The sequence below is a fragment of the Eublepharis macularius genome, chromosome 7, assembly GCF_028583425.1.
Source record: "Eublepharis macularius isolate TG4126 chromosome 7, MPM_Emac_v1.0, whole genome shotgun sequence".
NCBI classification, from domain to species: domain Eukaryota; kingdom Metazoa; phylum Chordata; class Lepidosauria; order Squamata; family Eublepharidae; genus Eublepharis; species Eublepharis macularius.
The window spans coordinates 92,456,412-92,483,000 of record NC_072796.1 but is presented as its reverse complement, the minus strand read 5'-3'; the positions used below and the strand labels follow the sequence as shown (position 1 = coordinate 92,483,000).

The 26,589-nt window shown below is 42.9% G+C and overlaps 1 protein-coding gene across 2 annotated transcripts in view; it reads left to right on the top strand.

The window, feature by feature from the left end:
• Nucleotides 1–484: 484 nt before the first annotated feature.
• Nucleotides 485–26,589, top strand: part of TTPA (alpha tocopherol transfer protein) — a 35,207-nt gene continuing 9,102 nt past the window's right edge. Inside the window, exons 1-3 of one of the 2 annotated variants that reach the window (XM_054984669.1) lie at nt 485–1,026; nt 20,766–20,919; nt 22,543–22,736. In XM_054984669.1, coding sequence (XP_054840644.1) covers nt 826–1,026; nt 20,766–20,919; nt 22,543–22,736 — 549 coding nt within the window. In that variant the 5' untranslated portion in view covers nt 485–825. The remainder of the gene's footprint in view (nt 1,027–20,765; nt 20,920–22,542; nt 22,737–26,589) is intronic. The other variant, XM_054984670.1, reaches the window with a different exon arrangement.

The window sequence follows — 26,589 nt, the reverse complement described above, 5'->3', positions numbered from 1 at the left end:
AGAGGCACGCTTGTTATTTACTACTATGTCCCAGAGGTGAGAAGTGAGATATATATCTATACAGAGAGATGTAGATACAGATATAGATATTGGTATCTAGATATTGATATCACACTATCAGTGTGTATATTGTAGCACCAGAGTAACAAGACAGCAGTAGATTTCCGTCCCAAGAAGCTTGCACAAAGGAGAGTAAGCAGAAAGATTATGCGGACACGTATATGGAATATATTGTCATTACAAGGGGTTGGTGTAAATCCTGGCGATTCCCCACGCAAGTTAAATTCCGAGCCGCTCTCTGAATGGTTTATGCATCCCACGCTCGACAGCTCCCCTCCTACCCAGGGGTCAAGTGGTTTAGTCCACTTGCGGCCATCTAAGCGGGAAGCCGCGAGTCTTCTCTAAGGCGGCTTTGGGCAGCCCGCGGGCTTGACAGGCAACGGCGGCCCCCTTTGGCTCTCGGCCTCTGCCTGCCCCTTCCCTACCCACAATGCTTCCCTCGTTGCGCCAGTCCCAGGACCCCAGGCGGGGGTGGCGCCGGCGGAGTTCGGGCTGCTGGCGGGGGGGCGGAAAGGTGTGCGAAGGCTTGTTGAATGCTTGGCTTGCTGCCAGCTTGCTAATGGGGAGTGCGGCGCAACTTTGTTCCGAGGTGCTTTTGGCAGCCGGGTCGGCGGCTGGGCTGGTCGGGCCAGCTGCTCCCGCCTTCGGTTATGTAACGCGGCACGAAAGCAGGGCCGGGAAGAGTCCAGCCCTGTCCCCGCTCCAGCCAAGTGTGGGTTGCCGGGGCGCCCCTTCCCTTCCTGCCTCCGCAGTAGCATCACGGCCATGAGCCCGGAGGAGCCGCGGCCCCTGCCGGGGAATCTCAACGAGCTGCCCGACGACGCCCCAGTTGTGAGAGCCGCCGTGGCTGAACTGCGGCGCCGAGCCGAAGAGGAGCAGATGCAGCCGTGGCCGCTCGGCTTCTCGGACGCCTTTCTAGTCCGCTTCTTGCGAGCTCGAGACTTCCATCCGGACCAAACGTGGAAGGTAAAGCGCGAGGCGAGAGCGACCGGGCAGGGCGGCGCTTGGCGCTTCTCGTTTTGGATCTCTGGTCCGTGTTCCTTGGCTCTCTGAAGGAAGGAGCGTGTCAGGTACACGTGGAGCCCACGGACTCTTTCCCCGCTGCGCAGCTCCTGCCCTGCTCGAGGCTGTCTTTGGGCGCGGGAAATCAATTAGGTGCTGTGTGAACACACTGAATTTAAAGGGTGGGGGTGCAGTGCCCTCTTCTCTCGTCCGCTGGCCAAAAGGTCCCCAACGTGGGGAATAAAGTACATCAGAATGCAAAGAAGATTGTGGTTTGAAGGCTGCTTCGCAATGCGAATATGGGGAGGCTATCACTTTTCAACTCTGACCTGAAACGAGCCTATTGAGTTCTCCCCTCCTATATTTTATTTTTCCAAACCATCCCATTGAAATAGTTTAAGCTGAAATGGATAGGCACTGACTGTTGGCTAGACCTGAACCCTAGTCTCCTCAGTACTGGTTTAGCATTGACCACCACACCAACTCACACATGCATTGTCTTTTTAATCATTTTTGCAAAACGTATCAAGCAGACGTGAAGGTGCAGGAGGTCCATATGTATTATTTTCATTGTAGGGGAAATGTTCATTAAGGTTTTGCTTTAGACCTGCAACTGTAAGCGCAGCAGTTGTTTGTAGCCAGTCTTCTCTCTCTCTCTCTCTCTCTCCCCTTCTCTCTGGCATGTATCTGTTATGTTTGCAGTGGAAAACAAGTGGTGGTAGCACACATCTATGTACACATTCACACAGTGTTTTGTGGGTGTATCTTGAACAACTGAAGCAATGAGGAGACTGCCTTAGAATCTGAATCTTCCTGCGTGGAACTATTTACCAGCAAGATGTCATCTAAGGCGGTTTCAGAAACATTTCCATTTTGAAGAATGGAAATAACTCATAGCATCCCGCTGTAACTTTTCTGTGTAATGTCTGAAGCAGCTGAAGAGAGTTGAAGCTCAAGTATTTCAACAAAGGTGATATAGTTGTAGCAGTTTTGCTTTGGACATGAAATGGGAAGCAAGAAAAGTGAAAGCCAGTTGCTTATTTAAGTTAGCCTTAAATAAACAACCTGCAAAGACCTACGGTGGTATTCGTCCGCCATAGGTAAGATGAGCAAGGTTCCAGTCAAAATCCAAATATTAAATATTTTACCAAATAATGTTACAAAAGAATAGAGAGATCTTTTCCGATATATGGCGACAACTGCGAGAGTACTATATGCAGCAAAATGGAAAACAGATTTGTTACCTTACATGCCTGAATGGACAGATAAGATGTGTGAATATGCATCAGTGGCTAAATTAACTTCCTATGTGCACAATAGACCAATACTGGAATTTTGAGAAAAGTGGAAAGATTTCTTCGATTATTTAGGTTAAAATTAAGATAAATTAAGGTAATTATAGAGATAAAATACAGAGGAGATGACTGATTAGAAATCATTGACATTAAATTCTGGGTATAAGGAGAAGTAAAGAGAGCTATTGTATAATTTAGTTGTCCTGTTGTATACTTTGAATATATTTTTCTGTTAGTTTAAATCTAATTCAAATGTAGGGTTTGTATAAGTTTCTATGCACTTTCTATTAATTTTATTGGTCTTCTGGGGGCCGGAATGTTGCAGCAGCAGTCAAGATTTTCAAGGCTAAGTCTCTTGCCCAATTACTTTATGCGGCGGCCTTGAGCATAACAACACATCAGTCTTATTGGCAGTCACTGGAAAAAGTGCAATCCAAGTTTTTAAGGCACATTTTGCAGGTTCCCTTTTGTGTCCCTAATGCACATATTCGTTTGGAATCCGGTATGGTCACTGTAAAAGCACGCCTGTGGATTGCTACCATTGTCTATTGGTTTAAGCTAATAACTAATCCCTCCGGTTTAACTGGTTTAATAGCATGGGATTCTAAAGCACCACTTTGGATCAAAGAAACAGAGCGCAAATTGGGTTATTATGGCCTTTCCAAACAGTTTCTGATGAATATGGAACATGACATGGTCAAACCCTTTGTGAAACAAAGAATCCTGGATATTGAAAGGCAGAACGACTTGAGTCAAGTCAAAGGGTACTTCCCGGGAATAGATAGCCTAAACCAAGTGATAATGATGCCTTACTTACAAAACTTGGATAAAGCAGATTATAGAAGAGCAGTTACCCTCCTCAGAATGGACACGTTACCATCAGCGGTCATGGAGGGCAGATATGCAAAACAACCACTCGAGAAAAGAGTATGTATATGTGGGGCTGGAAAGATAGAAACTAGGGGACATGTACTCTTCGAGTGTGAGCTTTATCAAAATATTAGGGCAATCTTCATAACTCCAATTTGTAATCGGTTCCCAGGTAGAAATGACAGATTCTATCTAGATAAGCTTTTAGCCGATAAGGACCATGAAATTACATTAAAGGTGGCAAATTTTGCTGTGCAAGCCATACGGATTAGGAAGTATTTTACAGGGGGAAATATTTAAATATTTTATAATGTTAAGGATTTTAATATTTAATAATTTGGTCTTAGGCACTCAGGTTTTAAGGTTTTAAATATTTAAGACTCTGTACCCTGAAATTTTAGTGAATAGATTTGTAAATAATATGACTTACCATGACTGGGTTGTATGCTATTATTGTGTGGTCTATGACCGTAATAAAGATTGACTATGCACTTTCTATTGTTGTTCATATCTTTTCTTTTTAAATAAAATCTTTCCAAAAAAAAAAAAAGATCAACAACAGTTTCCAGGGTACCCTCATGCTTCTTCTTTACATTGCATTGTTGCTTCTGAATGCTGCTTGCCATTTTGATATTAGAACCTTCCAACCTTTATTAATCTCTCAGGTCACTTCATGTTCCTATGCTCATTTTAAAAGGATGTTATATGTTGCAGAATACTGTTCGGTGAGTAAATCTGACAACAGTTTGATTAGTCCATTTTGATTCACTCTCTTTTTTTGTGTTCTTTAAACAGTCCCGTTCTTTTCTTTTGCATGAGTGTTTCTCAGTGTGGTATCAGACAATACACATGAAAATATACAACTAATAATCCCAGAAGCTGCCCTTATTTTATTTGAAGAAACAGTTAGGTACTTTGTAGTAACGACACGAGACAGGATCTGGATGCAAAGTCTGTCCCCCCAACATGGAGGTGAGTGTTTTATTAAGAAGCTGTCTATAGCAACAATTGTAGCAACAGTTACACATTCCAAACCAGTTGCAGCCAACTAAGCAAATATGCTGTGATCAGGCTTTTGTCTTATCTGTGAAACATGGTGAGAGGAACAGAGTGGACCTTTAAGACATGTAAGAATATTACTTAGAGTGTATGGGAATATTGTGCTCTGTGAAAAATGAGAGAGTTATTGTGAAACATTTAAACTACGTCCTGAGTCTTCTTGTGTGGCATGCCAACTGACCAGGAGATCAGGAATGTAGAAATGTAAAGAGCAATTAATGGAGGCTGTGTGGCATGCCTACTCCGGCCTACATTTCACTCTGTTTTATTTATTTAATTAAAGTGGCAACAAAGGGCCATTCTCAGCATCATTCCAAGAACAATCTTCCTCATCCTCATCTGAGGATGTAAGCCAAGAGGCTGGGACACTAGATACAGAAGTGGTAACGGAATATGCAGCAGGATGTGGTTTTGGAATTACTAAAGCAACAAGTACATTGAATACATTGAATACAACAGCATCCTGCAATAAGCGCTATTAGAGCATATGCATCATATTGTACAATGGTACCTAAGAGGCCACCTGGAAGCCAGCTCCATAGAGCTTTTCACCAGGAGGGTAAAACATCTTATTTTATGGAAGATTGTGAGAAAGTTGTTGCAGTTGCTTGCTTACAGTTTTTGAATTATCAGACAAATTAAAACAACACATATTCTTTACAGATTCACAGTTAATAGCAGCTCTATTGTCTAAAACAGCATTGCAAAGTTCTTGTTGCTCAGAATTCAGTGCTGCTAAAGCTACAGAGGTGGCATTAATAGTTTTAGCTAAGTTGCAAGCCAAGTGTCTTAAATTGTTAGCATTAAGTATAGCAAGAGCTGGAACCCCTGTAAGAGAGGCCCCTAAAGCAACAGCTTCAGCTTTATTAATGAGAAAGGTTTCTTCAGAGCATATAGCATCAAGGGTAACTGAACAATATTCACGAGAAGCAGTAAGCATGGCTTTGGAAGGTAAAGCAATAGCTAAATGACTTAGGCAGCGAAGAGAGTCAGACAAATTAGCAGGTATGTAATTAAATGTTCTTGAACCACAGGTAAAGAACCAACCTTGGGGTAATTGAGTATATGCAAATGCAAAGGAAACATTTTTCGTTTTTTGAACAATTAAGCACATTTGGTCCTACAGAAAGACAGTGAGGCTTGGATTTGTGCTTGGTGCAGTTCACTATTTGAGCACAGACAGTTTGATTTTGTGATGAATTGGAAGCTACATAAGGAGTGTAAAGAGACATTGCAAACAATGGAAGTTGGGGCACAGTTGGACCCCAATCATACATTTGAGTATATTTCATGTTACTATGTTTCAAAAACATGCTTAAAGGTGTGTCATTCAAAAGCAAGGCAAGAGGGGTACACACAGGAATAAGAAGCTAGCAATAAGTTCATGTCATTTGTTTGCTGCTGGCAAAAGTTGGAACTGTTCACTTGTGCAGCAAGCCGTTTCCACAAATTGTACCGAAGACAGTCCTGCAGAGGCTGGGTGTCAGCGTGTACAGTCGTTGGTAGAAAACAGAGAAGCACACACAGAATTAGTGTAGAGCTGGCAGTAATAATTGCAAAGATGGCAGCACGATTGTCCAAAGCAGCACGTCTGAGCTCTATGATCTCAGCATTCAGGGCAGCAATTAAAATAGAAGTTGCATTCATTGTCTTAGTCAGGCTACAAGCTATTTTTGCTAAGAGTTCGATGGTTCATAATGGTGAGCACTGGAACACCAACATAGACTGCAAGGGCCAAGGCCTCTCATCACTTAGGAGATTCACTGTAGAGTCACAGCTGGAATCTAGCATAGCACTTTTCAACAGAGAAGCAATTAATCAGTAGACTCCTCAAGGCAAAAGGTGATACATTAAGTTGCGAGGACAGCACACAAGGAATGAGAAGTGAATTGGCAGTCTGAGCTTTTCTATCTCGAGATGGTTGCCACTTGATGCCATGAGCTGGCTGGATACACCTGGTAGGGACCCACAAAGGACCTGTGGATGACAAAACAGAAACATACCCTTTTCCCCACGTTAACAGGGGGACTGGCCCCTGCCAGGTCTTATCTGGCAGGCTCCGATAGTACACCTGCGGAGTAGGTAACTGTGGTTTCTGCCAGAATAGTCTATCAAAGGCAGAAGCAGGTGAGGCAGCAGCTTGTGGCTGTGAAAAATTAAGCTGATTGTACGTGAATAAACATTTATGAATTTGCTGCATGGTCATTCCCAGCATTGGGAGTTGGGACCCTCCTCCCCCCTTGTTTTATTTGTTTAGAGAGGAGGATTTTAATAGAACGATTGGCATGTTTTACAATTGCCTGACCTGTAGAATTATCTTTTCTTTTTAAATAAAATCTTTCCAAAAAAAAGATCAACAACAGTTTCCAGGGTACCCTCATGCTTCTTCTTTACATTGCATTGTTGCTTCTGAATGCTGCTTGCCATTTTGATATTAGAACCTTCCAACCTTTATTAATCTCTCAGGTCACTTCATGTCCCTATGCTCATTTTAAAAGGATGTTATATGTTGCAGAATACTGTTCGGTGAGTAAATCTGACAACAGTTTGATTAGTCCATTTTGATTCACTCTCTTTTTTTGTGTTCTTTAAACAGTCCCGTTCTTTTCTTTTGCATGAGTGTTTCTCAGTGTGGTATCAGACAATACACATGAAAATATACAACTAATAATCCCAGAAGCTGCCCTTATTTTATTTGAAGAAACAGTTAGGTACTTTGTAGTAACGACACGAGACAGGATCTGGATGCAAAGTCTGTCCCCCCAACATGGAGGCGAGTGTTTTATTAAGAAGCTGTCTATAGCAACAATTGTAGCAACAGTTACACATTCCAAACCAGTTGCAGCCAACTAAGCAAATATGCTGTGATCAGGCTTTTGTCTTATCTATGAAACATGACGAGAGGAACACAGTGGACCTTTAAGACATGTAAGAATATTACTTAGAGTGTATGGGAATATTGTGCTCTGTGAAAGATGAGAGAGTTATTGTGAAACATTTAAACTACGTCCTGAGTCTTCCTGTGTGGCATGCCAACTGACCAGGAGATCAGGAATGTAGAAATGTAAAGAGCAATTAATGGAGGCTGTGTGGCATGCCTACTCCAGCCTACAGTACTTGGCAAGTTCCGTAAGGGAACCTATGTTCAGTTCATTTAGATAAGGGCTGAGAGATCCATTAGCAGCCATACAGGGTCCCAATGCAGATTGGAACTGTCCTGTGGGAGGAGAGAAAATTTAGCATTTGTTCTTCCATGTGGTTTTGTCAACTGATTCCTCCCTTGGGGGGCTGTCTGTAGGCAAGATTGGGGGGCTGTCTGTAGGCAAGGAAAGGTCTTCCACCCAGGGCTTCTGAGAGAGAGGTATCATTTTCCAGGATGGGTTGTAGCTCACTGATGATACGTTGGATGGGTTTGAGCTGGGAGCTATAGGTGACAACCAGTGGTGTTCTGTTGTTAGTTCCTTTAGGTTTGTCCTGGAGCAGACTGTTTCTGGGTACTAGTCTGGCCCTGTTAATTTGTTTCTTCACTTCATTTGGTGGGTACAGTAGTCCCAAAAATGCTTGTTGTAAATCTCTTAAGTGTGACTCTCGGTCGAGAGCATTGGAGCAGATACGGTTGTAACGTAAGGCTTGGCTGTAGACAATAGACCGAGTGGTATGTTTAGGGTGGAAGCTGGAGGCATGTAGATATGAGTATCGGTCTGTTGGTTTCCGGTATAAGGTGGTATTTATTCGTCCATTATGTAGTTGTACAGTGGTGTCCAGGAAGTGTACCTGTTGTGTAGAGTGGTCCAGGCTTAAGTTGATAGTAGGGTGAAAGTTATTGAAGTCCTGATGAAATCTCTCAAGGGCTTCCTTCCCATGGGTCCAAATGATGAAGATGTCATCCAGGAATCTTAAGTATAGTAGTGGTTCCAGTGGATGGGAGCTGAGGAAGCATTGCTCTAAGTCCGCCATGAATATGTTAGCATATTGTGGTGCCATGCGTGTGCCCATGGCTGTGCCATTAACCTGTAGATATAAGTTGTCACCAAATTCGAAGTAATTGTGAGTACGAAGTGACAAAGTTCAGTGGCGAGGTTTGCTGTGGTTTTGTCCGGGATAATATTCTGTATGGCTTGCAATCCATCTGCATGTGGGATATTGGTGTACAAGGCCTCCACATCCATGGTTGCTAGGATGGTGTCATCTGGTAGGTTGTCAATGGATTGTATTTTCCTGAGGAAGTCAGTGGTGTCCCGTAAATAGCTGGGTGTGCTGGTGGCATAGGGCCTGAGGATAGAGTCCATGTATCCCGAGACTCCTACTGTGATGGTGCATTTTCCTGCAACAATTGGGCGTCCTGGGTTACCCGCTTTGTGGATTTTGGGTAGTAGGTAGAATCTTCCTGGTCGTGGTTCCTGGGGTGTGTCCGTATGGATGCATTCTTGTATGTCCATGGGGAGTGTTTTTAATATTTTATTGAGTTCCCTTTTGTATTGTTCAGTGGGGTCAGAAGGTAGTATTTTATAGAATGTTGTGTTGGAGAGTTGTCTTTCTGCTTTCTGTATATAATTTTGTTTATCCATGATGACAACTGCTCCGCCTTTGTCAGCTTCCTTGATTACGATGCCAGAATTATTTTGGAGGCTATTTATGGCCTCTCTTTCTCCACGGCTGAGGTTCTGCTTTAGGTGTTGTTGTTTGTCAATTATCTCAGCCTGAGCACGTCTACGGAAGCATTCAATGTAAAAGTCCAATGAGGAGTTACGGCCCTCAGGGGGTGTCCATGTGGAATTCTTTTTCCTGGAGTTTTGTAACGATGGTTGTGTATTGCTGGGTTGGGGGGGTGGGGGCTGCTGTGATGGTGTCTGTTCAGTGCTTTGTTCGTCGTTTTGTCCAGCAGAGTAGTTGAAGAATTCTTTCAGTCTTAGGCGTCTAAAATAGGCCTCCAGGTCTCCACAAAGTTGTATGGTTTGTGTGGGTCTGGCTGGGCAAAAGGATAGTCCACGTGAGAGGACTGATTCCTCTGCTGGGCTCAGCTTGTAACTGGAAAGATTGATGATGTTGCTTGGATCCCAAGTGTTTTTGCTCTCTGTTGCAGGCAGGAGTTTTGAGAATTTCTTCTCCTTCTTGTTCTGTAATTCAGTGAATAGATTACAATAAATAGTTTCTCTGGTTGTGGCAAACATCTCCCAGTTACCGGTCTGTGCAGAGGGGGTGCACTTCATGGAAGAGTCTAGTTCAGAGACCTCTTGCTTGATCCATTGTTGCTTGCTGTACATCAGTTAAAGGTCGCTGTGGTTCAACAGAAACCTTTCAAAAACAAAATCCAACGGGAGGCTGCTGAATTGGAATTCATATGCAAATTTGACTCTGTCAAGCGGGGACTGAATAGAGACTATGAATGGTTATCACATTACCACAGGTAACAGATTCTCTTTACAGAGGCGTGATCTGGGGGAGCCCAGTGACGCCTGGTGTGAGCTTTCGGGGACCACAGTTCTCTTTGTCAGATGCAACTGGCAGGGAGAGCTGTGGTTACCGAAGGCTTATACTACATAGGAATTGGATACCTTCACTGCTACAAACTGACTGCACACCAAAAGGAAATGTTTACATTTCCAAGCAAAGGAATGTTTTGATTGCCTCTATGCTAATTGCATTCTGCCTTCTTGTGATTTATGCTCCCCTCCTTCCCTCTCTTTCCCCCTCCTCTTCTGTATCTGCCCAGTTTTGATCAGGCATCTGACGAAGAGAACTTGATTCTCGAAAGCTTATGCTATAATAAAATTGGTTAGTCTTAAAGGTGCTACTGGACTCTTTTTGATTTTGGTCCAATCTGTGGTGTTGTTTGATACCCCGCTGTGACCCACGGAAAAGGTACTGACAGCGAATGTGGTGTAATGTTGGGAGAATTGGGCTAGGTTCTAGGAGATCCAGGTTTGAATCCCACTCTGCCATGGAAGCTTGCTGGGTGACCTTGGTTCAGTCACACATTCTCTTAACCTATCGGAGCTCATAGGTTGTGAGGATAAAATGGACGAGAAGAGAACAATGTAAGCCATTTTCAGTGCAATCCTAAAAGAGTTACTCCAGTCTAAGCCCATTGATTAGACTGGAGTAACTCTTCTTAGGATTGCACTCTAAGTGCTCCTATAGGGGAAAAAGGCGGGGTATAAATAAAGTGAATAAATAAATATGCCAACATAAGAAATAGCAGTAGCGGATAGAAAGGGCATGGTACAGAGAGGAAGCGGACTCCTGTGTGTGTATGTATATGCATACAACTGTTGCATGTTAGTACACATGCACTCCTTTCTCTCAAATATTGACATGTGCACACACACGTCTCTGTGGCATGGGCACCCAGGGGCGGATCTACATTTTTGGGGCCCTGAAGCTGGAACTGTTATGGGGGGCCCTTCGCAACCAGCAACAATAGGGTAACATCCAATGTCCAAAGGGCCTTGCTGACCTTGCAAGGACCTCAAGGCCCAAATGGCAGAAAATAGGGTGGTGGGGTGGAGCCCTTGAAAATGGGCCATACAGTGAGCCCCACCCCCAGCAACGAGACCTGGGTAACCACTGTTCATCGGCGGTCTTCCTGTGCAGTCCCACATGGGACTGCGCACGCGCAGGCCTGCCGATCCCGGAGATTTTTACAGCTCTGAGCCACTAGGGGGCGCCCTCGCCTCTCATCGCGCATGCGCGGCCGCTTTTCCCGCCGAAAACGGCTCCTAAGAGGCGGGGCGCCCCCGACGTACCCTCAGTTCCTCTTTTGCCGCCGACTGAAGAGGTTCTTCTGGCTCTGTTGCAAGTGTTGTTTTTGGAGTTGCGAAGATGTTGGACAAGGCCTTATTCAAGAGGTGTTCGACATGCGACCGAAAAATGACTAAATCTGATGGTCATAAGGAGTGCCTGTATTGTCTGGGAGAAACCCACAACCCACAGGCATGTAAGTTCTGCCGCACCTTTACTTCGAAGGCTAGGGCGGAACGCTCGGGGAGGCTCCAGGCTTATCTGTGGCGGCGGGCGATGGCGGTGACCGACACTGTTCGGAAGTGCAGGTCGTCCGCGGCAGAAGCATCGACTACACCGACTTTGAAATCGTCAAACAAGTCTCCACGCCCCCGCCCGTCCCCGCCCTCCACCGTTTCTAGACCTCCGAGCCCGACGCACGTGGCTCGGAGTCCTTCGACTCCGACGGTTCCCGCCCCATCGGATCCGACTTTGGAGTCGAGACCTGATGCAGAACCGGCTGGTTCCAGCTCGGCTGGCTCCCTCAGGAAGGAGTATCCTACCCCCTCGGAACCGAGGACTCCTCGAGTTGGATCGGTGTCGGGACCCTTACCTTCGGATCCGATCACCCCGTCTCCTTCGGAAAAGAAGAAGAGGAAGAGAAAGCACTCATCTAAATCTGACAAGCAAGTGCTGGAGAGTGTGATCACCCCGCAATCTGGGGGTACCCACGCACCCGTTCTTTCTCTGAATCGAATAGTCGGTTCCGGGGATGCTTCTTCCCCAAAGAGAACACCTGCATCCCGGCGATCACATGAGTCCGACGTTATCATGCTGGACAGACCCTTGACTCCATCTGGGGTTCGCCGTTCACATTCTCGTGATTCGTGGTCTTCACACTCTTCTAGGGGGCGTCCGTCCCTTCGTTCGGACAGATATAGTCCGTATTCCTACAGACGTCGTTATCGGGAAACCTCTTATGGTTCCGATCGTGATCGGAGGCGTCGCTCCCGCTCTCCTTCGTTCTGTGAAGTATCCATGGAGGGGTTCAGTCACTCCCCGATTCCTTCGGACGCTGAGTATGAGCACCTCGCTGCTAGTAGATCCTATGATTCTCCTCCTTCCGATTCTCCTGACAGGGCGATTGGTCCTTCTGAAGAAGCATCGCCCACGGAGGATTTTCGTGCCTATAGTGAATTGCTTCAAAGGATGGCTAAAGCCCTTGAAATAGATGTGGTCTCCTCGGAACCACGCTCCAAGGATAAAATCCTAAAACATATGTACTCCGGGTCTACTCCGACCCTTGCCTTCCCTATGATTGAGGGCTTCGTTGAGCTCCTGGACGGTCTCAATTTAAAACCTGCATCTATTCCGGCAACCAATAAGAAGGTTGAGAATTTGTATCGAGTGAAGGATGAACATTGTCAGTTCCTGTCCCTTCACCCACCTCCTTCTTCCCTTGTTACGGAAGATATGCAAGCAAAACCTAAACAAGGGTCTCTGTCTGTGCCTTCCGACAAGGACAGTAGAAAAATTGATTCTCTTGCTAGGAAGGTCTATGCTTCCTCGGCCTTTGGTATTAAGATCGCTAATTTTGCGGCCATGATGTCCGCTTATCAGCTGCTTCTGTGGACAAAAGTAGCCACCTTCGTCCCTCAATTGCCCGAGGACCAAAGAATCTTTCTCAGGGTAATACAGGAGGAAGCGGTCTGGTTGTCCAGACATCAGATTACTGTCAGCAGAAACATGGCGGATACCTTGGCCAGGGCCCTCCTGTCTGCCCTAGTTCTGAGAAGGTTTGCATGGCTTAGGAACACGGCGCTACCTCTTGAAACACGTTCCAAAGTGGAAGATCTCCCATTTGAAGGACAACATTTGTTTTCTGACAAGACAGATGAATACTTGTCTAAAAAGCGTAAAGACAGGATGACTGCCCGTTCCTATGGAGTGACTCAACAACAACAGTCCGGTCGTCCGCAATACAAGCCTTATCCTAGGTATAGGCAGCAACAGTATCGTCCGTATTATGCTTATGGTGCCCAACAGCAACGTCCGTATCAGACCCCGCAACCCTCCTTCCAGAGGAGGAGGCAAGGTGTCAAGAACAGGCATGGCAGTAATCAACATCAGCCTAAAGATTCTGGACAGACTCAGAAACAATTTTGATAATCACAGGGCCCTGATCCTCACTTTGGGGACAGGCTGGCCGTCTTTTTGGCTGAGTGGTGTACGATCACATCGGATACTTGGGTTCTGGATATAGTTAAAGTTGGATATAAAATTGAGTTTATTCAGTGGCCCAGTCTCTCGTGCCCTATTTTTTCGTCTCCGTCCCCTCAGCCCGGTGTGGTTTCGGAGCTATCTGCCTTATTGTTGAAAGGGGCTATTGAAGAAGTGTCTCCCTCTTCTCATCCCCTGGGTTTCTACTCTAATCTCTTTGTGGTTGAAAAGAAGGATGGTGGCCTTCGCCCCATCCTGGATCTCCGGAAACTAAATAAGTGTATTAGGGTTCAGAAATTTAAAATGACCACATTACAATCAGTGTTGTCCCTTCTACCCCCTAATTCATGGTTTGGTGTCTTGGATCTCAAAGATGCCTATTTCCACATTTCTATTTTTCCAGACCATAGGAAATTCCTCCGGTTTACCTATGGCTCTAGGGTGTTTCAGTACAGGGTTCTCCCCTTCGGGTTGTCCACGGCCCCTAGGGTGTTTACGAAGTGCGTGGCAGTTGTTATTGCCTTCCTTAGGACGCAAGGTTGCTGCATTTTCCCGTACCTTGATGATTGGCTCTTAGTTGGCCATTCTGAGGACGATGTTTTGTCTCAAATTTCGATCACTTTGGCCACCTGCCTGCGGCTGGGCCTCTTTGTGAATCGGAAGAAATCTAAACTCACCCCGTCCAGGGTCATCCAATTTATTGGGGCTATTATTGATGGTGATCGAAATTTTGGTTTTTTGCCCCAGGAAAGAGCTTTTAAAATTAAGGCCCTCGTCAGAAAGCTCAAGAGGTGTAGGTTTCAACCTGCCAGGCTTATTCAAGTTTTGTTAGGTTATATGGCCTCTTGTACTGCTGTGGTTTCTCTGGCCAGGCTTCGCATGAGGCCGCTTCAACTCTGGTTCTCGCGGGCTTTTCGCCCTGAGAGAGACTCCCAAAGGAGAAAGTTGAGTGTCCCCCGTAAGGTCCTTTCCTCTCTTGAGTGGTGGTTACAAGACCCTAACCTTTTGGGGTGTGTGGCCTTTGGGTATGTGCAACCGGATATCATTGTCACTACTGATGCCTCTATTTTGGGGTGGGGCGCTCACTGTCAGGGACTATTTGCTCACGGTTTGTGGGATGAGTTTGAAAGTGCACAACATATCAACCTTCTGGAGTTACGGGCAGTTTATTATGCTTTATTGGCATTTTCTGACTTAGTTTGCAATAAGACAGTACAAATTTTGACAGATAATACTACAACTATGTTTTATTTGAATAAGCAGGGAGGCACGCTGTCTAACGTGCTGTGTACGGAGGCTCTAAGGATTTGGGATTGGGCTATTGCCCATTCGGTTTGGCTGATTGCTGTTCATATTCCAGGTGTGGACAATGTTACGGCTGACCGCCTTAGTAGACTGGAAGGGGACTCTCATGAGTGGTCTCTTCACAACAAATATTTACGTCCTGTCTTTGCAGAATGGGGTACCCCAGAACTAGACCTCTTCGCTTCAGAAGAGAACTGCAAGACTCCCCAGTACTGTTCTAGAGGAGGCGTCGGCCTCGAGTCTCTTGGGGGCGCATTTCAGTTAACTTGGTCAGGCCCTTTTTTCTACCTGTTTCCCCCGTTCCCGTTGTTAACCAGGGTAGTTTCCAAGATGCAGGTGGACGGGACATCAGCCATTCTGATTACCCCGTATTGGCCGAGACAACCATGGTTCCATGCCATTCTGAGACTTCACAAGGGGATGTATCAATTCCCGGATCGCCCGGACCTATTGTCGTTTCGAGGGGTCCTACATCACAGAGTGCATTCACTCAGACTGACGGCGTGGCTGATTCTTCAGGACACGGATTCTCCACGGATGTGATGCATGTCCTCCAAAATGCCCGTCGTTCTTCGACTCGTCAGTCTTATTCCCTGAAGTGGAATAAATTTTCTGATTGGTGCAAGGACAGAGGGGTTGACCCTGTTTCCTCCTCCCTCTCTGAGATTCTGGAATTTCTGTGGGGACTTAAGCAGTCTGGCCTAGCTAATTCTTCTGTTAAGGTGTATTTGGCCGCTATTTCGGCTTTTCACCCTCCCATCGATAAGAAAACTGTTTTTTCCCATTACACATCTAAATTGTTTTTAAAAGGGCTCAATAATTTGTTTCCCCCAGTTCGGGTTTTAGTTCCGCAGTGGTCCCTACCTTTGGTATTGACAAGGCTCATTTCTAAACCGTTTGAGCCTTTGGCTACGTGCCCTATGAGTCTTCTTTCTTTTAAAGTAGCTTTTTTGGTGGCTATCACCTCTGCCAGGAGGGTGGGGGAGCTGGCAGCTCTCTGTTGTGACCCTCCTTATCTAAATGTCCATCCGGATAAAGTAGTTCTTCGGACTAAAGTCGAGTTTTTACCTAAAGTGGTATCAAAATTTTATTTGGCACAGGAAATTGTTTTACGTGTATTTTTTAAGGGTTTTTCCTCTGAAGTGGAGCGTTCCCTTCATACCTTGGATGTGCGAAGGGCTCTCCTTTTTTATTTGGACAGGGTAAAGTCCTTCCGGAAAGACTCTCATCTTTTTGTTTGTTTTGCGGGCCCTAAGAAGGGTAAGAGAGCTAATTCTCAGACTTTGGCCCGTTGGGTGGTACAGGCTATTTTGTTGAGTTATGAATGTGCTAACCTACCTTGTCCGTTGGAGGTACATGCTCACTCTACTAGGTCTCAAGCGTCTTCAGCGGCCCTTTTTAGAGGTGTCCCGATGCAAGACATCTGTAAAGCGGCGACATGGGCGTCTGCAGATACCTTTGTGAAGCATTACGCCTTGGATGTCTTGGACAGGAAAGAGGTGGCAGTCGGAACAGCTGTGCTGCAATCAGTCTTCCTGTCCTGATGTGCTTCCACCTACCACCCAGGTATTTAAGCTTTGGAATCTCCCATGTGGGACTGCACAGGAAGACTGCCGATGAAAAACAGTGTTTCATACCTGTAACTGTTGTTCATCTAGGTCTTCCGTGCAGTAACACATACCCTCCCTCCTTCCCCGCTAATTCTCTTGGTGCTTACCTTGCAGTCGGCGGCAAAAGAGGATCCGAGGGTACGTCGGGGCGCCCCGCCTCTTAGGAGCCGTTTTCGGCGGGAAAAGCGGCCGCGCATGCGCGATGAGAGGCGAGGGCGCCCCCTAGTGGCTCAGAGCTGTAAAAATCTCTGGGATCGGCAGGCCTGCGCGTGCGCAGTCCCATGTGTTACTGCACGGAAGACCTAGATGAACAACAGTTACAGGTATGAAACACTGTTTTTATCTTCTTCAATGGGGTTGCTTGTTGGAAGAGGAGGATTTAACACTGTCCCTTTCCTCAGGTTTCAGAGGGGGACAAACCAAAGAGAAAGATAAAGAGGTCAGGGCACTCTGTTTGCTGTATACCGTTTACTTCTCTGACTGTCCTTTGATATGCAGATTGCTATTTTCAGGATTTCCTCCTCCTGACTTCCTCCCTCTCATCTCTTCTCTTCCTGGTTTTGTTCCAGACAGCACCTCTCTCCTTCTCCTTCCATCTTGGCAGCATGGATGCAGGCCCTGTCCTAGCATCCATGTTCATCCTTAGACTAGATAGGTAGTAAGGATCTGTCTCTCCTCCTTTTCTGTCAGAGTATGGAGTTCCTGCAATAAAGAACTCTCATTTCTTTTATAAATATAAAGCAAATGTGTGCTTTTGTTATTTTCATTCCTGCACACACACCAGCCAGCAGAAGCAGCTCACAACCACCTGTAATCACACCTATAATAGAAGTTAGAACATAGAAGCAAAATAATAAAGTGGGATAAACAGGGTAAATAACTGCTCAGGGAGAAGTAGTCTAAAGTATAAGCGGTACAAGGCTGTATTCTGTATTCATATTGTTACAAGGCTGTATTTCAATAAAACATTTAGAACATCGTACAAAATTTCTGAAAAATTGGACCTGTAGGGCTGTTAGAGATTGTAGTGAGTAAATAAATCCAAGTCTCAGTGTAACCCAGGATGACATGTAGTGTTTAATTTCTTGATGAGTTCTAATTCAGCACTTTCATGTTAAATATTCTATATATTCCCTTTGAATTTGTGTATGGGTGGGTGTAGAAAAGTGACTTTCAGGTCTGTAATAGTCTGTCAAGGTAAAGGTAGTCCCCTGTGCAAGCACCGAGTCATTACTGACCCATAGGGGGACGTTGCAGCATGACGTTTTCTTGGCAGACTTTTTGTTACAGGGTGGTTTGCCATTGCCTTCCCCAGTCATCTACAGTTTACCCCCAAGAAACTGGATACTATGTCTAGGGAGATAAAAATATTTCCCCACTGGTTTCTGGATGTTGTGATTTCTTATGTCTTCTTTGTGTGCGTTAATTCTTTCATGCAGAGACTGACGTGGTTGTCCAGTGTAGATAGTAGAAGGACATTGTTGGCACATGATGGCTTATATTAATTAATTTAATTTAATGTTTTGATTTTTACCTGCCCTCCCTGTAAGTAGGCTCGGGGTTGGTTAAAACACTATAGTAACAATAAAATAATTTAAAATACAGTACATAAAAACAGTCACATTATCAAGTTAAAACAGGTTACCCAAGATGGCTGTCAGTATTAAATTGGATGATATGCAAATGGATGAGCCCAGGATAATGTTGCAAATCTTATTAGGTCCAGTAATAGTATACGAGGAACCAATTGTGTTTTTTTCTTTGTTAATTTGATTTGGGATGATAGAGTAATAAACACCTTTCCCTCCACCATCATCTTATTATTCAAGAAGGCTTTTAATTCAGATAGGAGGGGTGTATTGTCGGGAGGGGATCTCAGATGATCTGCTAATGAGTTAGGAACAATACACCTCACCACTATGTTGTATTGGATTCCAAGTAATGCTATGTCTCTGTGAACTTGTATCTATTTACTGTATGGCATTGTTTATGAAAATGTTCCTGATACTGACTGTAATAATCTCACACTGTGTAATCTGCTTGGAGTCTGTGAGAAAGGTGGACTATAAATTAATAAATAAAAATATTGCACGAGTGTATGAGGGGACAAAGATGGCATCTAGGTCTGTTGCAGGGTGTGGTTTCTGGGCTTGTGTCTCTGTCGGATGGTCCATGGATGTTGGTGAGAAGCCGTTTTAAGTTGCGGGACTGCTTGTAAGCAAAGCAAGGCCTGCCACTGAAGACCTGTGAAAGAGAAGTAGCCTTATCCAGGAGATGCCGTAGGTCATAGATGCTGCATTAAAGTGGTAAAATGAGTTGTAGGTGACAATCAGTGCTATCCTGTTGTTACTTTCTTTGGGTCTATCTTATAGCAGGTTGACTCTGAGTAGCAGTCTGGCTTTGTTTACTTTACTGGGCAACTATTGTGATTCAAAAATGCTTTTTGTAAATCTTCTAGGTGAGTGTCCCCGTCTGAGGGACTGGAACACATGTGGTTGCATGTGCTTGACTGGAACACATGTAATGCAGTGCTTGACTGTAGTCTTTAGATTGCTTTGTATGTTTCGCATGATAGCTGGAAGCATGCAGGTATGTTTGACTTTCTCCCACAGCCTCTCTCCCTCTTTCTGTTTTCCTTCATTCCAAATGCACCACTTCCTCTTCACATACACTATCTCTTCTCTTCTTTCCTCCTTCCCCATTCTCCATAACAGATGAAGTGGTTTTCTGACATCTTCCTAAAAGGCTATGAGGATGACAAGAGCAACAGATGCAGGGGATATTTTATTGATATTTCAGAAGCAGTAGGCTGTCCACTTTCCCTTTCCTCAACTCACTTCCTCTTCTTGGAAAGCTCCCTCAGAGACTGAATTCCCATCTGCACTAGCTTCAGGTGTTAAGCAGTTCTGGCACTCTGAAACGGGCATGCACTCACTAGTCTTGAGTAATTTGGAATGAGTTGATTGCCTTCCTTGCTATTTTTTGGAAAACCATGAAAGTTAATTACTCATGGTAAAGATTCTCAACTTCTGTGTGGTAACATCTTCCAGTATGATATAAGCGGTTCAGTTGCATAATATTGCTTAGATACGAGCTCAGCTACTTCATTTCTGAAGTATTTTGTTTCATTAGTTTGTGTGCCAGCTGGAAGGACCAAAGTCCTGAGTAAAGGTGGAGTTTGGGAGTTGTCGGGAATACGTACACAACACTTCCCTTGAAAAGTTTTAGTAGAATAGCCATTTATTGATTTAAATAAAGGGCTAAAGCTAGCATTGCTAATATATATTTATTTTATTCATTCTTCCACATGAATCTAAGCAATAAAGTTCAATCCAAAGGTCATTTTCTGCCAGTATAAATTATTTCCATGGACTGGATGGAGACCTGATTATTGTTATGTGTCTGGTAATTCCATTAATGACCTTTCAGCAGTGACAGGATATCCATGTAGCATGCTGCTTTTTGCAAAATAGGGAGTCTTTTCCTCCATCAGCAAGAAGTTTAATATTGTCCATAATATAGAAGGGCATTTGAATTACAGTGACAGAATCCTAATTCTTGCTCATTGTTTCTTTGTGTTACACCTGTGGGAGACCTAGACAAAAGTGATATCTGGTTGATTGTTGTTATTATACCTTTCATACAGCAATAGATGTTGCCCCTGCCTCTCGGATAACGTGCATATTTCTAAAACCAAGAGATTGAGCAAGCTGTTTTGTTACATTGCTATATAATCTTTGCTACTGAAAATGACATGTGACAATAATAATATTTGGACTTCTACCAATCTGTTGTGTTCATCAGCTGATTTTCTGTTTGCAGATACTAAGGAACTGCTGCTACACCAAGACATTCCCCTACTTTGCCCCAGGGAGTCTAGTAATCCAAAGACTGCAACTAAGAAGTATTATAATAATACCCATATTGATTTTGCAATCTTAACTTGAGCAGCCGTCTTTAGTGACAATATAGTACCTCTGGACTGAACTGCAGTTTTTATATATATGGTGTTCAATAGGAAGAAGGTCAAGGTATTTTTACAGAGTACTTGAGAGAGTGGATAATGTTTCCAGCATATACTGTCTAACACAAATTGTTTGCAATTGAACAGTTCTGTCCTTTTCAAATAGCCACAAGTGACTAAGGCAAAGTGATCAGAGAATGAAACTCAAGGCCCAGCAACACTTTTAATCTGTTAATTCTAATTCATTGATTCTAATTTTGACATGTTGAAAACATAGCAGTGAGAATGTATACGTCTGCGGGTTTGAATAAAATATAAAAGATAGATCTTTTAAGTAATGAGAGGGAGTCAGTAGGATTCTCTCTCTTAAGTTACAGCATTTCATAGTATCAGAATTGTTAGCAATTGTGAAATTGCTATTTAAGATCAAATATAAACAAGAAGAAAAAATCACAGAAACATGGTGTCCAGTGTTAATCCATATCCTGAATTATTTTCAATGTAACTATGTAAATATTCAATAGGAAAAAGTTATCTATGGTTATAAGTCTTGCTATTTTGTCTTTGTATATATGTCAGAGACATAAAGAACTGTAATACAAGTTTTTTTTTTCTAAACTGACTGTGATATTTCTTCCTCTTGGTTATTTCTTTTTCTAGTTGTTGAAAAACTATAACAACTGGAGAGCTGAATGCCCAGAATTAAGTGCAGATCTACGGCCCTCTTCTGTTCTCGGGCTTCTGAATGCTGGTTACCATGCAGTTCTAAGAGAGAGGGACCCAACAGGAAGTAAAGTTATCATTTACCGAATTTGTAAGTAGCTTTTCTTATAGCTTGCTCTCATTGTATTCCTTTTAAGCTAGTGACAAAATTCAGTCCCACTCCTATTATAGAATCAATATGTTCTAGTCAACATTTTTCAGATGGTCAGTTGCCCCATGCAATGTATGTTATGACTAGAGATGGGCACAAACCGGAAAAAACAACCAAACCGTGCAGTTTGTAGTTCGTCACATTTCATGAACCACGAACTTTCATGAACCTGCCCTGGTTCATGAACCAGTTTGTTTGGTTCATGAAAACGGCACGTCCAGTTTAGCAAACATCACTTCCAGGTCAGCAGAAGGCCACTTCTGGGTCAGCAGAAGGTCTGCAGGAAGTCCATCCTGTGTTGCCTAGGAAACTGATTGATTGGCGCCAGGCTGTCTGCAGTGACAAACCAAAAAATGAACCAAACGAACCAGCCTAAAGTTCATGGTGGTTCATCAGAAATGGGCTTTGACGAACCACCAGTTCACGAACCATGAACTGGCCCAGTTCGTCATGAACTTTGGTTCATATTTTGGTTCGTGTCCATCTCTAGTTATGACTGTTCATTTAGATCAGGGATCCCCAAGCTTTTGGCTTAAATCAAAATGTAACAAAATTATTAACTTACCCATTTAGATCAACAGTAAATATTCAGAGATCAATGAAGAAATTTTAAATTGAATGCAATTCATTTTGGAACAATATTTTACTGTCAAATCATTTTATCTAGCTATACATGCTTCCCTAGTCAGTGTGATTTTTGTGGCTGTTTTCTGTTTACCAGGGCATTAATGTTCAAGTCAAGGTTTGTGACAGACACCCTTAAAATGTTGTGTAAATGTTGTGTAAGTCTTGACCTACACTTGGATTTCACAATTTTCATCTTGGAAAAAGTTTGTTCACAGATGTATGTGGTGCCAAAGACTGTAAACCTGCTTGCAGCAAATTTCTTTAGGCTGGTAAATGTATCAGGTAGACCACAATAGAAACTGAACATACTTTTTTCTTTGTAAATGTCTCTGCATTTAAATTCACAGGTGAGGTGGCAGTGGCTGTCAGTGGTTTTACGTGTAATACTGTTGAGAAAAACACTATTGTCCTAGCAACAAGACTAGGAAGTAGTTACTGCTTGAAACAGAGGTGCTTCATTAAGATAAATTCAGCTAGGCTATTTGCAACAACCAAGCAACACTAAACATCTGCATTATAAACTGATTGTTTATATATAAAAAGGCTCTTTTTATATGTCAACTCATATTAATGTAAGTAGATAAGTGTATGGCATGGGCCAGAGATAAATGTAGAGCTTTGGGATATGATTGATTATAAAATACTTATGGTTGGCTGCCATGAAATGTTCATTCTGACCATTTAAAATAAGTTTGTAAAAAGTAAAGGAATTTATTTAATATGAACATAATTTTGAGGTATATGTGAATGCTTGAAACAAAACCATTTATCTTCTGCACTACTGCTTTATTGTACACTTTATCCTTGTAGCCAGTTCCCATACCAATTAAGCTAAGTAAGGAACTAGATCCCCCTCTCCACCCCACAGTTTATTCTTATTGCCCATAGTGAGAATGTGTATTTATTTTACACATGCCTTTTCTTTTTGTTGTTTAGCACAATGGGACCCAAAAATGTTTACAGCATTTGATGTGTTTCGTGTAAGTCTTATCACATCTGAACTTATTGTAAGAGAGATAGAGACACAGCGGAATGGAGTCAAAATTATCTTTGACCTTCAAGAATGGAGATTTGCTCATGCATTTCAGATCTCTCCAGTGGTGGCCAAGAGGATTGCTGCTGTGCTCACAGTAAGTTTTGATGCTTGAGAAAGCAGAATGTGGTAAACATGTCATATACTTGCATACCGTTTTGCAAAATGAGAAAGAAACCAATGAATCCTGGATTTTCAGTGACATTGAAGTGGTGTTATTTTGGCTTTGGCAGGAAGACTAACACAAGGGAAAATAGCAGGTTTTCAAAAGTAATGAATTAATTATGTTATTTTATTTAGATCTTTATATTCCACTTTTCTCCCCAATGGGACAACATTCTCCCCTTCTCAATTTTATACCTATAGTGACAACTCTATGATGTAGGTTATGCTGAGAGAGTATGACTATCCTATGTCATTCACTGAACATCCAGAACCGAGCTGAACACTCTTAACCAGTACACCACATTGACTCTCCTCATTGGTGCTAGTCTGAATCCTATCATTATGTCTAGCACATTTTGAAGCTTTCTTCCAGCCAAAGGAGCTTTCTTCCATAAGTGGCTGTTACCAGAAGAGCCACTTAAGTAAAAGGAAGGCTTCAGATTTTGATGAGCAAAGTGATGGGATATAGGCCAGTGTTCCCCCTTTCAGCCCATTGTAAAGACAATCAGCACTATTACAACTTCAAACGTTCTAGGCTAGCATGTCATTCAAACAATCCTTATGATTTATATAAAATTTTACGCTCAAAGTGTTTCTCATGGATTATTTGTAATTCTTAGGACAAGTTAAAAAAGTAGTTCCATACTATTAGCCTGTTATCACATCATGGTACTCTGTAAGCAAAAAGCATTTTTTGTTTCACAAGGAAATACACCGAAATTATTATTCTTACAGTAGTGGATTCTATCAAGAGTTTGGGAATGTACCTGGATTCCACATTATCCATGGACAAGCAAGTGTCCATGATGGTGAGGTCAGCATTTTTCCATCTCCACCAAGCCCACCATTCATTCATTCATTCATTCATTCATTCATTCATTCATTCATTCATTCATTCATTCATTCATTCATTCATTCATTCATTCATTCATTTATTTATTTATTTATAGTCTGCCTTTCTCACTGAGATACAAGGCGAATTACCCATTGTAGATTAGTGCAGTCAATATCAAGGATGTTTCCATAAACAATGTGATAGGGTAAATAAATACAAGTTTACAAATACATAGCATTAGCAAGAATCCAATAGAGAGTTAAAGAAATGCTGAAACAGAACATAAGCAATTCTAGGACTGGCATTAGACAACATGAAGCTCAAGTAGCTCATAGAAGTACATATTTAAAGCAAAAGATAGTATGTAAGGCAACATAGTGGTGAAGTCTATGGGTCCCTAAATCATTAATGAAGCATCTGAGATCCCCTCCCTACAATACAGCCCTCCTATCTGAGTAAAAAGCCTTTTTGAATACTTCAGTTTTGCACCTCATGAGGGCAGGAAAAATGTGTTTGACCAGAGCCTTGCAAACCTGATAAGGAGAGCTTTAAACTAAATCCTATGTAGGAGAGACAAAAATTCAAAGCCTATAACTGGAGAAGGGAATGCTGAAGACCTGCAGGGAGTGGAACATATGCTAGGAAACATTAACTCGCAGGTAAGCGCAGAAACAAAAACCTCAGGGCATATAACTCATGGCTTCTGATGTCTCTACATTAATGCACAGAGTATGAGAAACAAACAGGAGGAACGTGAAGTCCTAATATAGGAAGGGGACTATGACATATTAGGCATTACTGAAACTTAGTGGAATGACACTCAGAATTGAAATACTAGGATTGAGGGATACAACTTGTTCAAAAGAGATAGACAAGGAAGGGGGAAGGAGAAGCATTATATGTAAAGGATGTATATACTTGTGAGGAAATACTGAGCATGGACATTCAGTTGAGAGTCTCTGGGTAAAAATAAAAAGAATAATAGTGATACTATGGTGGGGGTCTGCTATAGACCACCAAGCCAAGCAGAGGAAATTGGATGAGAAACTCCTAGAACAAATTACAACGTTCACAAGGAGACAGGACACAATGGTCATGGGAGATTTCAATTACCCGGATATCTGTTGGAAGCCTAACTCTGCTAAAAATGAAAGGTCAGATAAATTCCTGACTTGTCTTGCTGACAGCTTCATTTTTCAGAAACTAGAGAGGAAAACATAGGGTTCTGCTATCTTGGACTTGATACTCACCAACAGGGAAGAACTGATTGATGAGGTGAAAGTAGTGGGACCCCTGGGTAGCAGAGACCATGTAATTTTGGAATTTACAGTCTTGGGGAAGGGAAAAGATGTACATAGTCAGACATATAAGTTGAACTTCAGGAAAGCAAATTTTAACAAATTGAAAGCTATGCTGGGTCGAATCACATGGTCAGAAATACTTCAGGAGAGGGGTGGGAGTTTCTTAAAAGCGAAATATTGAAAGCACAATCACAAATGATTCCTATGAGAAGGAAAAATGGGAGGAGCTTAAAGAGGCCACAGTGGTTTCATAAACAGCATTCTAATGAACTGAGAAATAAAAAAGACTCGTTTAGGAAATGAAAGGAGGGCCTTATAACCAAGGATGAATATAAACAAATAACCAATGCTTGTAGGGAGAGTGTTAGAAAAGGTAAAGCTTTTCAGTATGAGCTTTTTAAGGAAGAGATGCTAAAAACAACAAAAAAAGAATTTTTATGTTCAAAATAAGAAAAAGAGCAAGGACATGGTAGGCCCATTGCAGGGACAGGGAAGTGAAATTGTAACAGATAATGAAGAGAGGGCAGAACTTATCAATTCCTACTTTTCCTCAGACTTTTCCTGCAAGGGAAATGGTGCTCAACATGGCAATAACAGAACTCATGATGGGGGAAGGGATTTACGGCCTAGGATCCACATAGAGGTAATAGGTAAACACCTAGTCTCTTTAAATGGAACCAAGTCCTCAGGGCCAGGTGAATTGCACCCAAGGATACTAAAATAATGTACAGATGTAATTTCTGAGCCTCTGTCCATTATTTTTGAGAATTCTTGGAGATCAGGTGAGGTGCCAGAAGACTGGAGGGTGTGCAAATGTTGTCCTCATCTTCAAGAAGGGGGGAAAGGAGGATCCAGGTAACTACCAACCCATCAGCTTGATATCTATACCTGAAAAGTCTTAGAACAAATCATCAATCAGTCAATCCATGAGCACTTAGAAAGGATGGCTGTGATTCCTAAAAGCCAGCATGGGTTTCTCAAGAACAAGTCATGTCAGACTAACCTTATCTCTTTTTTTGAGAAAGTTACTACCTTGCTGGATCAGGGGAATGCTGTAGACATAGTTTATTTTGATTTCAGTAAGGCTTTTGATAATGTTCCACATAATACCCTTGTCAAAAAGTTGGTTAAATGTGGTTTGGATCCTATTACTATTAGGTGGATCTGTAACTGGTTGACAGATTGAACCCCAAGAGTGCTAGTTAATGGTTCTTCATCCTCTTGGAGAAGAGTGACAAGTGGAGTTCCTCGGGGATCAGTCCTGGGACCTGTTCTGTTTAACATTTCTATAAATGATTTGGATGAAGGAATAGAGGGAATGCTTATTAAATTTGCAGGTGATACTAAATTGGGAGCTGTTAAGAAATATGGTCAAAGACAGAGTAAGGATATAGGATGATCTTCACAGGCTGGAAAACTGGGCTAAAACAAATAAAATGAATTTCAACAGAGATAGATGCAAAATTCTGCATTTAGGAAGGAAAAATCAAATGCCTAATTATAGGATGGGGGAGACTTGTCTTGGCAGTAGCATGTGTGAAAAGGATCTAGGGGTCTTAGTAGACCATACACTGAACATGAGTCAGCAGTGTGATATGTTAGCTAAAAAGGCAAATACGTTTTTGGGCTGTATAAACAGGAGCATAGTG